General features: G+C 61.6%; 1 protein-coding gene across 2 annotated transcripts; it reads right to left on the bottom strand.

The window, feature by feature from the left end:
- Positions 1 to 91: 91 nt before the first annotated feature.
- SEZ6 (seizure related 6 homolog) lies at positions 92 to 13,849 on the bottom strand. 2 transcript variants are annotated; one of them, XM_062622482.1, is made up of 17 exons: positions 13,701 to 13,849; positions 6,036 to 6,614; positions 5,828 to 5,961; positions 4,893 to 5,085; positions 4,049 to 4,234; positions 3,807 to 3,975; positions 3,200 to 3,366; positions 2,923 to 3,117; positions 2,560 to 2,698; positions 2,284 to 2,480; positions 2,012 to 2,206; positions 1,739 to 1,930; positions 1,465 to 1,662; positions 1,337 to 1,375; positions 1,126 to 1,246; positions 948 to 1,050; positions 92 to 386 (listed from the first exon to the last, which is right to left on the bottom strand). In XM_062622482.1, the coding sequence occupies exons 1-17, from the start codon at positions 13,768 to 13,770 to the stop codon at positions 354 to 356; spliced, it is 2,910 nt and encodes a 969-aa protein (XP_062478466.1). In that variant the 5' UTR covers positions 13,771 to 13,849; the 3' UTR covers positions 92 to 353. The 2 variants fall into 2 exon arrangements, with proteins under 2 accessions (XP_062478466.1, XP_062478467.1); XM_062622483.1 differs by having other exon boundaries at positions 92 to 370.
- Positions 13,850 to 16,333: the final 2,484 nt, after the last annotated feature.

Here is a 16,333-nt window from a genome sequence, read left to right as displayed (position 1 = left end):
CCGCTGGCACCCCCTGTGTTTGCCTGGGGGGGTCCCCACAACCCCGCTCCCCCCCCGCCTGGGACCCTCCATTGTGTGGCTGGGGGCTCGGGGATAACCCCACCCCCCCCCCAATTCAGCACCCCAGGGTGGGGGTCGGGTGGCAGCGGGGTGCAGGCAGACCCCACGGGGGTCCGGGTGGGTTGGGGGGTGCAGGGGAGGGCTGGGGCTGGGTCAGTCCCACCAAGCGCTCGGCTTGGGTCTCATTGGGAAAGGTGGACCCAGCCCGTGCTGGGGGGCTGGCGGGCACGGGGGGGGCCGGGAGGGGTGGCTGCGGTGCCCGGCTCCACGCTGCCCACTCCTAGATGGACACTTCATATTCCCTTGTCTCCTGCAAAGAAAACAGACTGCGAGGGGTTGGACACCCGGCACATGCATGTCCCACCCCATGTGTTGTCCCTGGATGGATGTCCCATGTTGTGAAGGGTCCCTGGATGGATATACCATTCTGTGCATGGTCTCATCCCATGAATGGTCTCTGGATAGATGTCCATCCTGGGAAATGATCCCTGAGTGTATGTCCCATCCCATCAACAAGTATATTCCATCCCATGTGTGGTCCCTGCATGGATGTCCCATCCTGTGGAGAGTCCCTAGATGGATATTCCACCCCGTGCACAGACCCTGGGTAGATATTCCACCCTATGTGTGGTCTCTGGATGGATGTCCGTCACATGAAGGGTCCCTGGATGGATGTCCCCATCCTGTGAATGGGACCTGGATGGATATTCCACGCCATGTGTGGTCCCTGTATGGATATCCTACCTAAAGCACGATCCCTGCAATGTGTCACCCCATTCCACTCCTGTCCTACTCCACACACAGCCCCTGGCACACCTGGCTGATACAACACAGGGTCCCTGGGGTGCCCAGCTCTGGCTGGGGGGACCTGGAGGGCCAGTACTTACTCCTGTCTCATAGGTGGGGTTGTCAAAAGCCGACTCCACTGTGATATGGTCATAGGGGTGGGAGCCAGCGAGGGGCAGCTGCAGGGATGGCTTCCCCTGGAGCCTGTGGGGAGCAGACAGATGGAGCAGGAGGAACATGGTGACCCCATGGGGTGCCGGGGGCCACACGGCCACTCACTTGGAGAAGTAGAGGTAAATGCCCCCGATGAGCAGGGCCACCACCAGGACGGGCAGGAAGACGGCGATGGCGACATTGGTGCCCTCCAGCGCTGGTCCCGATGGCACAGCCTTGGCCACGGCTGCATGGGATAGTCGGCTCAGCGAGGGGGCACCCCGCATCGGCTACACCCTGGGTGCTTGTCTGCACCCCATCACCCCCTTGCGCTTACCATCCAGGTTGCGGTTGCTGTAAAACTCATCATAGGAGGCTGGGGGAGGGAGGAAAGAAAGAAGCCGGGATCATCAGCAAGAAGTGGGGTGCTGAAGGATGCTGTGGGGTGATGCGGGGTGCTCTCACCCGCCTTGCAGATGGGAGGGGAGCTGCTCCAGCGCGACGGGTGCCCGGGCAGGCAGCGCAGGCTGCTCTCGCCCAGCAGCGCCCGGCCGTCGGCGCAGGAGAAGCGCAGGGTGGCTCCCGCCGGGTACAGGCGCCGCTCGGGGCTCTGCCGCCCGCCCGCCGGCACGCCGGGGTTGTGGCACGGCTCGTAGGTCTCCGCTGTGGGGCAGGGACACGGCGCCATCAGTGCCCATCAGTGCAGGGGACATGGCCTGGGAGAGGGGACCCGACTCACGGATGCACTTGGGGAGGCGGTCGCTCCACTTGGGTCCCCCCGCGGCACGCTCGTGGCACGTCAGGGTCCCGCTGCCCGCCAGGATGTAGCCCTTGTCGCAGATGTACTGCACGGTGCCTCCCACCGGGAATCTGGGGCTGGAGACCACCCTGCGGCTGTGCTCGGCGTCCCCGGGGTCCCGGCAGGAGGTCACTGCAGGCAAAGGGACCCGTGATGATGGTGGCTGCTGGGGATGTTCCGCAGGGCACGGGGATGCCAATGGGCACCACTCACCCCGCTCGCAGGTGGGCAGGTCGCCGCTCCACGTCAGGTCCCAGTGGCACATCAGGAGGTCGGTGCCGGTCAACTGGAAGCCGGGGTAGCAATGGTAGGTGACCACGGTGCCATGGAGCAGCTCCGGCTGCGAGGATGTCTTCCAGCCATTGGCGATGTCTGGCAGCTCGGGGCAGGTATCATTACGGGGCACCTCTGTGAGGGTGACAGGGTGAATGGGGTAGTGTGGGACACCAAGGACAATGGTGGCACTATCCCACCGTGGGCCTCACCAGAGAAGTGGATGACAAAGCCCTGCCGATAGGCAAAGGCACCAGCACCAGGGTCAGACTGGAACTGGACGGTGACATCAGCGGTGGAGGCGTAGAGCTTGAAGCGGCCGCGGGCGCCCGTGTACTGGCCCAGGATGCGCGCCGTGAGGTCATCCCCGTCGTAGAAGGTCAGCACATCCCCTGAGCCCAGCCGCAGCCTGGGGGAGCAGGGCGGTGAGGGCAGGGGGGAGCATGGATCCCAAACCCCTCCATCCCCGTGGCCATCCCCGCACTCACACGCGGACGTCCAGCATGATGCGCTTGTCCTCCTCCACGTGCAGCCCCCAGATGCAGTCCTGGCCCTTGCCGTACGCCTCTGGCCAGTTGGGTGACAGAACCACGCCGGATGCATCCGTCAGTTCCCCGCTGCACACCGCTGTGGGTGCATGATGGGCTCAGCATCGCTGTGGGGCACCCACCACGGCACCCACCACCCACCATTCCCATTAGCTACGGCTCCCACTGCATCCCACAGCTCCAGCACACACCACAACGCATCCTTCCTGCTCTATGCCCAGCTCCATCACAATGGCACCTCCCAATTCCAGCACCCCCCAAACCCCATCTCCAGCTCCCTTTTCCCTGCGCACTGGTGCCCACCACGGCATGCTGGCTCCGTCTCATTCCACTGTGGATCACTGGGATCGACACACTCGATGATGGTGGAGCCCTGCTCCAGCGTGTAACCGGGGTCACAGCTGAACTCCACTGTGGTGCCCACCGGGTACCGGGGGTCGCTGGCCGTGAAGTTCCCGTACTTGACAAAGGGCTCGTAGCAATGCCCCTGCTCAAAAGCTGCGGGCACAGGCGCGAAGGTCTGCAGGGGCCAGGCGGGCATGGGGGTGCCTGGGTGCCCCCCTCCACCCTGGCCCCGTACCCTCATAGCGCAGCGCCATGCCCGCAGCGGCCCCGCTGCTGTCGGTGGTGAGCTCCACAAAGAAGTGGCGCCCAGTGCTGAGCAGCCCCTCGATGGGCAGGTACTCCACCTCGTAGGAGTCATACACCGGTGGTGCCTCCACGTTGTTGCCGTTGCGGATGATGAGCCTGGCAAAGCATGGCAGGGGCAGGGTGCTGTGGTGGCCATGGCCAACAGCACCCGTCCTTGGGCATGGGTGGTAGCATGGCCACAGCCATGGCCAGCAGCACCCATCCTTGAACGTGATGAATGACACCAACCCTTGGCCATTGCCAATGGTGTCCTCTTTGAACGTGGCCAACAGTGCCTACACTTGAGCACGGCCAACAGTGCCCACACTTGAGCACGGCCAGTGACACCCATCCTTCAACGTGACCAACAGCGTCTTCCCTTGGATATGCCACATGACACCCATCCTTGAATATGACCAAAGGTACCCATCTACAGGCATGGCCAACAGCGCCCATCTTTGGGTATGTCCAAAAGCTCCATCCTTGGCCACGGCCCAGTGTGGGGCTGCTCCATGGTGCCCTGGTCCCCCCACTCCCCCCCTACCCTGTTGCCAAACCTGTCATCATCCTCTGCCAGCGAGACCTTCTCGAAGTGGAGGTGCAGGCGGTGTCCGGCGGGCGCCTCCAGCAGCCAGTGGCACGTCAGGTTGTTGCTGTAGTTCCCGGGGAAGCCGGGCGAGACGATGCGTCCCACCGTGGCGTTCCGGACCACGCCGCCACACGCCGCTGCAGGAGAGGGCCCGTCAGCACCCGGCTGTGCCGCGCCGGCTGTGCCGCATCCCCCGGTGCCAGTGCTCACCGAGGCAGAGGGGCTCGCGGGCGCTCCAGAAGGGCCGGGTAGCGTTGAGGCAGGTGATGCGGTGGGTGCCCTGCAGCTGGTAGCCGGTGGCGCAGCGGAAGCGGGCGTCCCCGCCGGGGTGCAGGCTGCTCACCGACACCTCCCCGAACGCCGGCCGTGCCGGGAAGGGGCAGCTCAGCACGTAGGCTGGGGGCAGGTGTGGTGTTATGGGTGGGGATGGAGCCCCCTAAAGACCCCAGCCCACCCAGCACCCTGGTATGGGTGCTGCAGGGCTGGGTCACACGGTGCCTACGTCTGTCTGTAATCATACAATCAACCAGCTTGGAAAAGACCTTTAAGATCAAGACCTTCCTTGCCAAGGCCACCACTCACCCATGAGGGCCTGGTCTCCGCGGTGTGTGAACACTTGCAGGGGTGGTGACCCCAGCACTGCCCTGGGCAGCCTGTTCCAATGCCTGAGCGCCCTCTCCATGAATAAATTGTTCCTAATATCCAGTCTAAACCTCCCCTGGTGCAGCTTGAACCTGTTCCCTCTTGTCCTGTCACTTGGGAGAAGAGATTGACCCCCCACCTCACTCCATCCTCCTTCCAGGTAATTGTAGAGAGCGATAAGGGCCCCCCCGAGCCTTCTCTTCTCCAGACTTAACCCCCCCCGGTCCCTCACCACACTTGTGCTCCAGGCCCTTCAACAACTTCATTGCCCTTCTCTGTGCTCTTCACCCACTTAACCCACCATTGGCACAGGTAAACCATGCCGCCCATCACCATGCTCTGAATTACCATTGCACCAGCGAGGGAGCCCCTGGGAGGTACCAGGGTGGTGGATGGGATGCTGCGCCCATACCTTGGTATCGGAAGTGGTAGGAGCTGGGGCTGTGGGGCCGGGGGCTTTGGAAGCGCAGGGTGAGGATGTTGGCAGGGCTGCGGATGACCTGGCCCCGCAGCAGGAAGGACTCATTGGCCAGGAGGGTGGGCTCCAGCCCCCCCATGCTCTCCACTGTCAGCGTCTCCCCCTCTGCCAGGCTGATGTTGTGTACCTATGGGGACAGCCAGGAATCACCACCCCGGTACCTGGCTTGGGGCTGGTCCTGGGGCAGCTTGTCCATGGTCGATAGCGCGTTGGAGCGTGTCCGTGCAGGGCAGCGCCTTTCAAACACGGTTACCAGCACCATAAATCATCCTGCTCTGCAAGGAGTGAGCCCCCCACGGCGCAGCCAGGCCCACACCGACAGCCCTGCCAGCAGCTCCAGCCCTCTGGAGTGATTTGCTATTAATGGTGTTAATTAAGCACTGGTGTGTGGTGATGGAGGAGCCAGGGCTGACTGTGGAGCTGCTGCCTCTGGGTCACCACCGGCTTTCAGTGGGGACACACATCCATGTGCCACCGATGGGAGCAGCACGTGGCCTCAGCACCAGCTTCTGGTTCCAGCAGGTGGGAACTGGGTTTGCCTGGCTCTGCACCACATCATCGCTCACACCTTCTTCATCAGTGCTTCATTAAGTCATCCTGCATCCCTGCTCATTAATTCATCCTGCATCCCTGCTCCTGTGCTGGGTACCAGCCATGGCAGCTGGTGAGCATGGAGCATCCTGGGGCATCCCACCAGCTTGTGCACCCACATCCCTGCCCCAGGGCCCAGCTCTGCTGACTTGGGGACGTAGGATAGGGACAAGACTGTGTGTTTGCTGCACTCCACACAGTGATGGCACAGAGCAGGGAACATGCCACGCTTGCCCATGGGCACTTGGCACCCCATCCCACACCAGTTCCCATCTCACCTTGAGCTCCACGCCATAGCCAGGGTAGACAGAGATGGTGTAGGTGCAGTCCAGGCTGCCATCATAGGGGACACTGGCCAGCTCCGGGGACACCAGCCAGCCCTCAGGACCTGCCAGCGTCCTATTGCAGGGGGCTGTGGTGACAGAGGAGACCCCTGCTCAGCCCCACTTCACCCCAGCTCCCCCCAGCTCCCTCCCCAGCACTCACCAGGCCCCTGCAGCGTGGTGACAGTGGTGGTGGTGATGGTGGAGGTGGTGGTGGTCCCCTCCTCATCCCCATGGACCACAGCATCCCCAGTGCGGGGTCCTGGAGATGTACCGGGCGTGATGGGTGCCTGGCTGGGGGGCGATGTGGGGCTCGATTCCAGCACCCTGGCAGGGGACCACGAGGGATCAGCAGCCGGTACAGCCCCCCACGCATCCCCCCATGGCCCTGGGTGCCCCGCTGGTGTGGTCAATGGGTCAGTGGGGAAGGCAGCCCTGGGCAGGGCAGGGGTGCGTGGTGGGGGCTCAGGGGCTGGGGGACCAGGGTCTGGCTGCAGGGCACCAGCGGGCAGGACGGGACCAGGGCCCCCAGGCAGGAAGGGTGCGTGGCCCAGGTAGTCCTTCTTGAGGAAGGCTTCGTGCAGCAGGTCCTCCAGCAGCGGGTGGTGGTTGAGGAGCTTCAGCGTGGGCGCTGTGCTCACGAAGCGAGCCTCTGCCTCCCGCTCCTCCGGTGTGGGCAGCGCCGTCGGCTCCCTCTCGGCCTCAGCGCTGTCCCCGGCTTTCCTCGCCAGCCCATTGAAGCCTGTGGGGAGGAGAGAGTGTGGGGTGCTGGGGACCCGTGGATGGATGCTGCGTCATAGACTGATGCTGCATCAGAGACCGAGGCTTCAGGCTGGACCAATGGTGCACTGTGGACCGATGCTGCATCATGAACTGACATGGCCCTGGGGACCAGTGATGCACCAGGGACTGAAGCTTCCTCACAAACCGATGCCGTGCCCAATGTGGCACTTGGGAGCAAGCCTTGGGCATGGACCGATGCTGCACCAGGGAGCAATGCTGGTGCAACATCAGTCCTGTGCTGCACTGGGGACCAACACTTCACCATGGACCAACACATCCTCCATCCTGAGGGGCAACACCTCCTGCTCGCCAGTACTGCACCAAAGCCAGGATGACAAACAAGCACACTGACCACATGCAGTGGGACCCTGCCCTGGGGCAGCCCTGGCAATTAAGCCATGGCTAATTAATGCATAACTGCAGCTTGTCCCACATTAAGGGGTGCCCACCCCTCCCATTGCAGACATAGAGGTGATTGCCATGTCTGCCATAACCAGCTGCACCAGGAATGCCATGTCTCCTCCGAGCATTAATCCCTGAGCATATCCCAGACACTTACAGCCTTTAAACCAAAACCAAAAGCATTTAATCAGCCTTAATGAGCCACCAGCATCTCTCCCTGGTGGGTCTGGTCCCCACAGCTCCCGAGCCCCACCGTACCACGGCAGGAAGGGATGCCACGGTGGCAGGGATGCTGTGGCAGCACCCAGCATCCCTCTATGGCCAGCTGGGAGGCCACAGGAGCACACGGGCATGTCCTGCCACCGTGCACAGGCGCTGATGACATGGTACTGCCAATTACCAGGTAATTATACTGATCTATAGCAGGGCAGGGCCCCACGAAGATTAATTACTCTGTGACTGCTGCTTTTAAGGGACTATTAAGAGACATTAGCTTGGGTGAGCAGCGTGGGGGGGGGGGGGAGCTGGTGGGTGCCAGGAGGCATCTCCACCACCCAGTGCATCCCCTTGGCTCCCTTACCATAACCCAGGGATGGTGGCAATGCCCCGGGCACAGCAGCACGGTGGGAGGTGAGTATCTGACCACACCAGCTCCAAAAGGGTCACTTGGCCCCCAGCAAGGCCCCAATTATTTTTTAATGGGATCCATTTATTTGAACATAAAACTTGATGAGTTTGTACTGAAGGGCACCAAAACCTCTCTTAGGCTTTAATAGCAGATTAGTGCTCAGGGACCAGCCCCTCAGAGCAAAGGCTGGAGGAGGGATGCTCACCCTGGCCTCCTGCACCCCTTGCCCATGACATCTCAGTTGCCCAGGGCGCTGGGAGCACAGTGGTCCCCATTGGGGCTGCTGGATGAGGTGGGACCCCACAGCAAGATCCCTACAGCGGGTGCTACCTGGGTGCTGTGGCACCCTGGGCTGGGCAGTACCTAGACAGGGGGTGCTGCCCTGGGCTCTGTCTGGTGCTCTGTGTACCACAGGATGCTCCCAGCATCGTGGGATGCCTCTGGGTACCAGGAGATATTCCTGACACCAGGGGATGCTCTGTGTACCACTGGATGCTTCCAGCACTATAGGATGCTTCCAGCACCAGAGGATGCTCAGAGCTGGATATGCCCTTGGATGCAGGATGCTTGGAGCACTGCGAGAAGGCAGCAAGTGCCCAGATGTTGCCACCCATGTCCCTCAGGCACCACCAGATTAAGACCCTCCGCCCCTACAGATATCTCTAAGCAGCTTATCTCCAGCACCACATCTGTGTCCCTCCCACAGCCCCAAGGAGACCAGGGGCTGGTGGCATTAAACCCTGCCACCTACCACCCACCTCCCAAGCCCTGGCATCCCTCCAGGGCTCAGGGTGCTCACAAACACTTGTGAAGGACCCATCAAATCCCCAATAGCCGGGTGCCCATGGGGGCTGAAGCTGGGCTGGGGTCCTAATCCCTCACATTGGCTTTACCAGGCAGGAGTCTGTTAGTGGGAGCTGGGGAGATGCTGGAGACTAATGGGGCTGTGGCGGCGGCTGCCTCCCCCCCATTGGGAATCAATGCTGCTGGCTGTCACAGCTACATAAATAAGGCAGCACGTGGCCTCCTGGGGAGCAGCGATCGATGCTGCCCGACGAGAAAGTAATAACACAGCGGAGGCCACTGGTCAGGGCCCTCAGCTGCCCCAGGAGCATCGCGGTGCTGCCCCGTGCCTCAGTTTCCCCATCTGTAGGGGGGTGACGGCTGGCAGGAGGTGCAGGCAGCCGGGTCCATGGGGGCAGGGGTTGGGGCTTGCAGGAATCCAGGGTTCTTTTCCAATTAAAAATCCAATCTGGTTTTGCCCCCGCGCCCGGGGCTGGCAGCGGTGATGAATGAGCTGTCAGGCAGCCGGCGCCACGCTCTCCCCCCTCCGCAGCCCCAGCACTGGGTATGGGATGTGTTCGCTTGATGCCAGATCCCCATCTCCATGCCCTGCTCTGGTAGCCATGGGGAATGGGGACCCTCGCTACCAGCAGGCAGGGAATGAGGGCGGATGGGAAGGTGTAGGCAGTGTGATAGCACAGGCAGTGTCAGGATGCAGGCAGGAGCAGTGGGTGGTGTAAAAGCGCAGGCAGGGATGGTGGGTGTAAGCAGTGGGGAGGTGAGTGCAGGGAGGTGCACACACACGACGTGATGGTGCAGCAGGGATGTGCAGGCAGCTCCCCGTGCCAACGCTGCTGCCACGCAGCCAAAGCACTGCCATACAGCAAGCTGAGCACCCCATTGGCACCCACATCCTGCTACCCCATGGCCTCCTCCGTGCCCAGATGCCCAAGCCAAGGATGCTGGAGCAGCCGGAACCAAGGGGCTGCCCCGGTGCCTGGGGATGCTGCTGGTGAGCGCGGCCGCCAGCCCTGGCAGCTACCAGAAGAGCTCAGTTTAATATTCATGGCGGCGCTGGCGGGGAAGCGTTTGACCTTGTATGTTCTGCGATTCTCCTTGAATTGAACAGTCATTTACCCGCTGACACATGTCACATGTCACCAGAACCAGCTCCCTGGAGCACCGCGGCTGTGGCACACCGAGCATCACCGACACCGAGCGGGCAGGAGGGCAGAGCCCACCGGGCACCGGGGTGCCCATCCCCGGGGGACTCCCTCCCTCCCCACCCCTGCTGAGGGTGCCCCCATCCCCTCCTCATTGCCACAGCCTGTGTAATCCCGCTTTCCCTGCGGAGCTAATGCATTTGTACAGCGATTTCCCTGAGCGGCGGCAGTGATGAATTGTGTGTCTGCTGCTATTTCGGACCTGAGCGCTGGAGCCGTGCGGTGCCACGTCCCTCCTCCCCAAATCAGTGCCCAAATCAGCCCCATCCCAGCCCTGCATTGGTATCCTTGGGACGGAACCCCCATTGGCGGACAGCCCTTGCTCTGTGCCACTCCAGGGTGCCCATGGCATGGGTACCAGCTCCCCACAGGGCTCTGTGCCAGCCTGGGCTCCACAAGGACACCACACAGCTCATCCCCTGGTGGCAGAGGGGACACCCACCCTATAGGGCACCCCTGAGTGCATGGGTCCAGGCAGGAGGCAGGCAGGGAGAGCAGAGTCCCGCTGCCCTGCCAGCTCCCCTTCCCTGTGCCTGCTGCTGGCGACAGTAATTGGAATGTGCTTGTCTGGCTCCGTGTTGGGCTGCTCAGCCATCACCCTCCCTGCAGACACCGATCCCTCCCAGCAGGTGGGAAGCATGGAGCATTGCACCAGGGCTGGCATCCCATCTGCCTCCAGCACTCGCCTTTGCCCCCCTGGGAATTCAACGTGAGCATTCCCTTGCCAGCAAACCCTGCTCCATTGCTGCTCTTCATGTAGGATCCCAGACTGGTTTGGGTTGGAAGGGACCTTTTAAGCTCATCCAGCTCCAACCCCTGCCACGGGCAGGGACACCTTCCCCTAGAGCAGCTTGCTCCAATCCCCTGTGTCCAACCTGGCCTTGAACACTGCCAGGGATGAGGATGAACCAAAGCCACCATCCCCTCCCATTGCCACCTCCCAGGGCAGCTGGGGACCCCCAGAGCCCACCCTACCTGGGCATCACCCCCATGGACTACCCAGCATCAGCTGATCCTGTCTTTCAAGCACCTCTCTCCATTTTCACAGGGTCACAGCAGCGCTCTTGCAGCTGATTAATATTTGATCCCCTCAGCACAGCTCGTTACTGCGTTTAAATTATATATATAATAATCCCCGATGGCATGGCAAGTGTGCAGGCCGGTGCCTGGTGCTCCTCACACAGGCTGGGCATTGAGCACATTCCCAATGGGATGCTCTGACACCTCAGAGGATGAGACAAGGGGCACCAGGTCCCATTGCAGGGCAGGCTGGTGGGGAGCCAGGGAGATGGAGACATCCTCTGGCAGGTCCAGGCAGCCCCTTTGCCACCCAAGGATGTCCATGGAGGGAGCGGTGCTGGCACCCTGGCTGGCTCCATCTCTTCAACAGCCAAAGGAAGGGATGCTGGCGCTCTGGAGCTGCTGCCTGTGACTAGAGGGAATCCATTACCTCCCTGGTTATAGGCAGCTTTCAAAGGCAATCTTTCAATTGTGTGCATTTAAAGAATTGATCGGAGGCAAAATTATCCTCTCCCGCCAGAGTCGCCGCAGACACAACTCCATCCACCTCCCCTGGGGCCTCCCTGTGCTCACAGGGGGCCTGGATCCTGGGATCACCCCTGGCCTTCACCCCAGCACAACCCTAGTCAGCCCTGCTCCCATCTGAGGGTCCTTCCATTGCTCTGCACCAGCCCTGGGGTGCCCTTGCTGTGCCGTTGCCCCTTTGCACCCCATTTTCTTCCCACATTCCCACTGTCTGGATCTGCCGAGTGCCTGCACAGAGCCTGGGGCCGGCAGCCCTGCTCTGTGTGCCAAATTCATCCCCACCTGTGGCAGGTCCTGAGGCAGCCAGGCTCCCATGGGGATGATGGAGGCGGCTGGTGCAGCCCTGCATCCCCATGGGGCACCCTGCCCTCCCATCCTCTGGCTTAAGAGCATTATCCACATAATCCCAGCCTGGCGCACGCAGTGTGGCAGTGATGAACTCCTCCGGGGCACGCAGGGGATGAGCACATACGCTGTTAATTACTGTAGCAGATCCCGCTCCCTTCCCTCTCCCCTCTCCTCTCACCAAAACTCCGACCAGCACCGACATCCCCAGGGATGTCTTGTCCCCAGATCCATTGCTCCTATGATCATGGTGGATGTGGCTGACACTGGCAGGCATGGCACAGCTCATGAGGGCACAGTCAGGCCCTGTGCCAGCCATCACAACCCGCAGGCTGCAAGAACCCCAAATTACAAGGAGGTCCCTTCAGCACAGCATAGATGATCCCCCAAACAAGCCAGGCCTGCCATGGCTTTAGAGAGCTGGGAAAACGGGGTACAGTGGGGCAGGGTGGATGGAACCATGTCTGGCACCATACCCTGGCTGCATCAGTGCTGTGGGGCCTACACCCCACTTACTCCTGTGGGCACTGGCAGCTGGTGCTGCCCCATGGCTGGGCCAAGCCTGCAGGCCACTGGGTCCTAGCCCCGCATTGCCATCATCCAGGGGACATCAGCGATCCCCTCAGCCTGGGTGAGGGTTCTGTGAACCCTGTACCCATATCACCTAGACCCACGGCACATCCCCAGCATGCTCCAGCCCATCAATGCCAAGGACAACAAGGTGGTGCTGCATGGAAATCAGGGTGCTGGGCTGGGAGCCCTGCCTGATGGGGGACAGGGAGAGGGTGGGTGAGTGTCAAGGGCAATGCCCAGCACATTGGGGGGGGGCACAGGGTGAATAAGACCCTACAGCTCCCAGCCCTGGGAAGAGCTTGGCACCTCCCAGGGCATCCCTACCTCTAACACTCTGGGAAACGCACGTACAGAGTTTAATTAACTTTATTGATATTCAGAAATTAGGGGACTGACTAGAGGTAATTGCTCATTAGAAATCATTAAACTGACACTGTAAGCACCAGCCTCCCTTGGGGGAAGCCAGAGCCCTGCTCCCAGGACAGAACGAGGCACACAGACACCCCTCACCCCCCCCACACACACCCAGTGGGGTGGGAGATGTGGGTGCCATGGCCTTGCTGCACTTGCTGCCATGCAGAAGTTCCCCCATCCACCCTCTCCACCCAAGCAAGAGGCTGTGGCATCACTCCCGGCGGCACAGTGAGACGGGAATAGCAGCGGGCACAGGGCCACGACGCCCTTCCCTGGCTGGGCTCTGCTGCCAGATGGGGAGTTTATGTAAGTCCCTGCACGGCTGCTGCCTGCAGCTTGGCCGAGCCCCGCAGGGAGCCTGCGTCCCCCTGCCCGCACCCCGCCAGGGCCAGCAGGGATGGATCCCCACCCGCTCCTCACCCTGCCCACAGTGAACTGGGGCACCCCAAGCCCTGATACGTCCCCAGTCTTGGGGTTTGGGGCAGCAGAGCCACAAGGCATCAAGGCTGCCCGTGCCCCATGGGTGGCAGAGCTAAGGAGCTGAGCTGGGTGTTGGCTGCTCTCCTTGGGAAGGACCAACCCCCACATCCCTTCATCTCCCCTGCGCTCTCCCCGTAGCCAAAGGGGTCACCCGAAGCGAGCCAGAGAGGAAGGGGGGGGGACAGAGACGAATGCCCCCAGGCGCCACAGCACGGAGGGGCCGACTCGCAGCCGGTGAGGGGTGTCGAAGGGCTTGATGCTGAGGGCGCGGGTCCCCCCATCGGTAATACCGGCAGAGGGGCCGTCTCCAGAGCCCGCCGGGGGCGGCGTTGCACCAGCCCGGCTGCAAACAGCTCTGCGCGCCCCCGGCGGCTCCCGCTTCCCGCACCACCGGAGAAAGGGAGGGGGGGCGGGGGATAACGGAGAGGTGATGGCGGGGGCCCCCCCGGTGAGGAGGGATCGAGCGCAAGTTGGCAAAGTTTAGCGGCGACAAGGCTGGAGCCACCGGTACCGGGGGGTGTTGGTGTGTATGGGGGGGGGGGGTGACCGGGACGGGAGGGTGCGGGGATGGGGGGGGGGGGGGGGGGGGGGGTCACCGTGGTGAGGAGGGGAGCGGGGAAGGGGGTGCGGTGATGGCGGTCCCGGCGCTTACCGTGTGCGGTGGCCCCGAGCAGCGCGGCGAGCAGCGGCAGGAGCCGTGCGGGCGGCGGCGCGGAGCCCATGGCCGGCGGCGGTCAGCACCGCGGACAGCTCCGCGCTGCGGGCACGGCCGAGCCGCAACGCAACGCTCCGGGTGCGGCGCCCGCCAATGCCGCCACACGCACACGGACCCCGCCGTAATGCTCCGAGTGCGGCGCACGCAGATCCTGCAGGCTGGAACGGGGAGGGAACGGGGAGAGGGGGGGGGGGCTCCTCCCTGCCACCCCCTCCTTCCGCGCCGTAACTCTCCGAGCGCCGCGCCCGCAAATACTGGGAGATGGAGGCTGGGGGAGGGGGATCTCCTGTACACCCCCCGTTCCCGAATGTAAACCACCCTCCAGGCTGGGGGCCTGTGGGAAAGCTCAGCGGCACCCACCCTGTCATATCCCCCCCACTCCATGCTGGATACCCACTCCTTTCAGCTGCCCTTCTCCATCTCCTCCTCCTAAATAGCCCCAGTTAGGGCTGAGCTCATTATCCCTAATCAGGGCAACCTGGACCCAGGGCAGCTCTCGCAGCTTGTTGTGTGTGTGTGTGTGTGTGTGTGTGTGGGTGTATTCTGTGTTCCAAGGGGCTCACCCCCCTTCCCCAGCCCGCTGGCTCCCCGGGGAGGGCCGGGGGCCGCCAGCCCTGCAGCAGGCAGATGGCGTTGGCACCGCTGCCGGACGGCTCTTGCGTGTGTTAAAAATAAACACAAACCCGGCTCTTTGTTGAATAACCCCCTCCCCATCTCCGCCAAAGCCCAGATGGCTTCTCCTCCCCGCGCCGACGCCGTGCGCCGCACAGAGCCCGCAGCCCGGCCGGCCCCAGCCCACGCAGCCAACCATCGCCCGGTGGGTTTGCAGTTCTAAACCCAGGCCCTGCTTTGCCAGCACGCACCAGGCAAACCTCGGCTCGGGATGTGGGCAAACCCATGCCTGCGCTGGGACCGATGCTGTGGTCCTCGTCCCAGGGGGATGTGGGGTAGGCAGGGGGCAACTGATGCTTCCCGCAAAGCGCTTTCAAGCTCTAAACCCAAAACTTTGATCTGCTGGTAGCTGCATCAATGTTTAATGCACCAAAGGCCTGGTAGGGCTTGGAAGATGAACATTTTGAGGCCAAATTGACGGGTTTTGATATTATGATATTCAAATAATTTTTAAGCCGCCCAACGCTTCCCCCGGCACCTACCTGGACTGCTAATGAGGGGCTGCCTCCTGTTTGGGTTTGACACAAAGCAAACAAACCCTTTGCAGGTGCCTTCAAAGCATCTGGACGGGGAAATAAATGGGGACGAGCACAGCACAATGATGCTGTGCTCCCCAGGGAGCATCCTGGCTCCCTAATTCTTCCTTTAGTGCCAGTTGGCATTTTGATGGGGAATGTACGAGGCTGGCACAGCCCAGCATGAAGCGCTTGCACGGGTGGTGGTGGGTTTTTGGGATACTCCACCTGCCAGCCCAGTGTGCAGTGGGTGCAATGGATGCAATGAATGCAATGGGTGCAATGGGTGCAATGGGTGCAATGGGTGCTGTGGGTGCAATATGTGCAATGGGTGCAGCAGGTACAGAGCTCTGAGCTGCTGAGCCCTGCCTGGCCTTGGCCAAAGCTCCTCATTCCCAGTTTGTCCTGGTCCCCATGGATCTGATCCAGGCTCAGCTCCTGCAGCCTGAGCCAGGCTCTTCCCTCATCAATCCCACCCTGTGGCAGTGCCAGCCCCGAGTTTTCCCATCCATCCTCCCAGCCTGCACTGGGAATATTTCATTTTTACTGTGCTCTCCTGACCCGCGCCGGCTGCTTTGGGAAATGGATTTCTTGCTGTCTCGAGCGTTGCCTCTGGTTAATTTAAACCCAAGATAAGAGGCAGGAGTGATGGAGACCATCTTCTCTCTCTTATGCAGCACAGGGCTGAAGTAGCACCCCAAAAATTCACCCCAATGCAAGATGAGCCCATGCTGCTGCTTTTTGGGGGTTTGGAAAATAGACATCCCCAAGATGAGAGCAGCCCTGGTTGGGATCATCCATGCAATGAAAGTGATGGTTTAAGGGGTCCCACAGAGCCCTGGAGATGGTCACTGTCTCCTCCAACACCAACAATCATCCCTGCACCCCACAACAGCCTCCCCAGCTTTACAGCATCTGATCAAGGCTCTTCCAACCCGACCTATTAACACACCGTTAACAGGAGAGGAGTTCATTTTGCCATGTAATGTTTCACGGATAATTAATTATTCTTCATCTTCCCAGCAAAAAAAAGAAGGAAGAGCAGGTAAGAGGTGCTGTTCAAAGCACAAAAAAGCCAGCTGAAACCTGGGGGAATTGGTGAATTACTCCTAACATCAAAGGCGAGGGAGGATGTGCTGATTTAGTGGGGCACCGCGTGATGCAGAGCCTTGGGCATCGCAGCGATGCTGAGGCCGGCACGTCCTCATTGCATTAGTGGTCCTGAGGAATAGCACTGAGGAGGGGTCTGTGAGGGACCCCATCCTTTGCTTGTGCTCCCCGTCTTTGCCCCATCACCTCTCCATCCCTGTCTGCTGCCGGATCTGCCTTCGCATGATGCTGGGGTATCCCCACGACCCAATTGAGGACCACGTTGAGGGGGGG

Source organism: Pezoporus occidentalis, unplaced genomic scaffold (assembly GCF_034315485.1).
Source record: "Pezoporus occidentalis ecotype Australia unplaced genomic scaffold, CSIRO_AGI_Poc_V1 ctg241, whole genome shotgun sequence".
NCBI classification, from domain to species: domain Eukaryota; kingdom Metazoa; phylum Chordata; class Aves; order Psittaciformes; family Psittacidae; genus Pezoporus; species Pezoporus occidentalis.
This window is presented reverse-complemented; position numbering and strand designations above follow the sequence as displayed.

Coding starts and splice junctions, on each gene's coding strand:
- SEZ6 (XM_062622482.1), bottom strand. CDS start 13,770: ATGGGCTCCGCGCCGCCGCCCGCACGGCTCCTGCCGCTGCTCGCCGCG. Junction 4,235..4,892: donor CTACCACTTCCGATACCAAG/GTATGGGCGCAG, acceptor ACCTGCCCCCAG/CCTACGTGCTGAGCTGCCCC. Junction 2,207..2,283: donor CTTTGTCATCCACTTCTCTG/GTGAGGCCCACG, acceptor TCACCCTCACAG/AGGTGCCCCGTAATGATACC.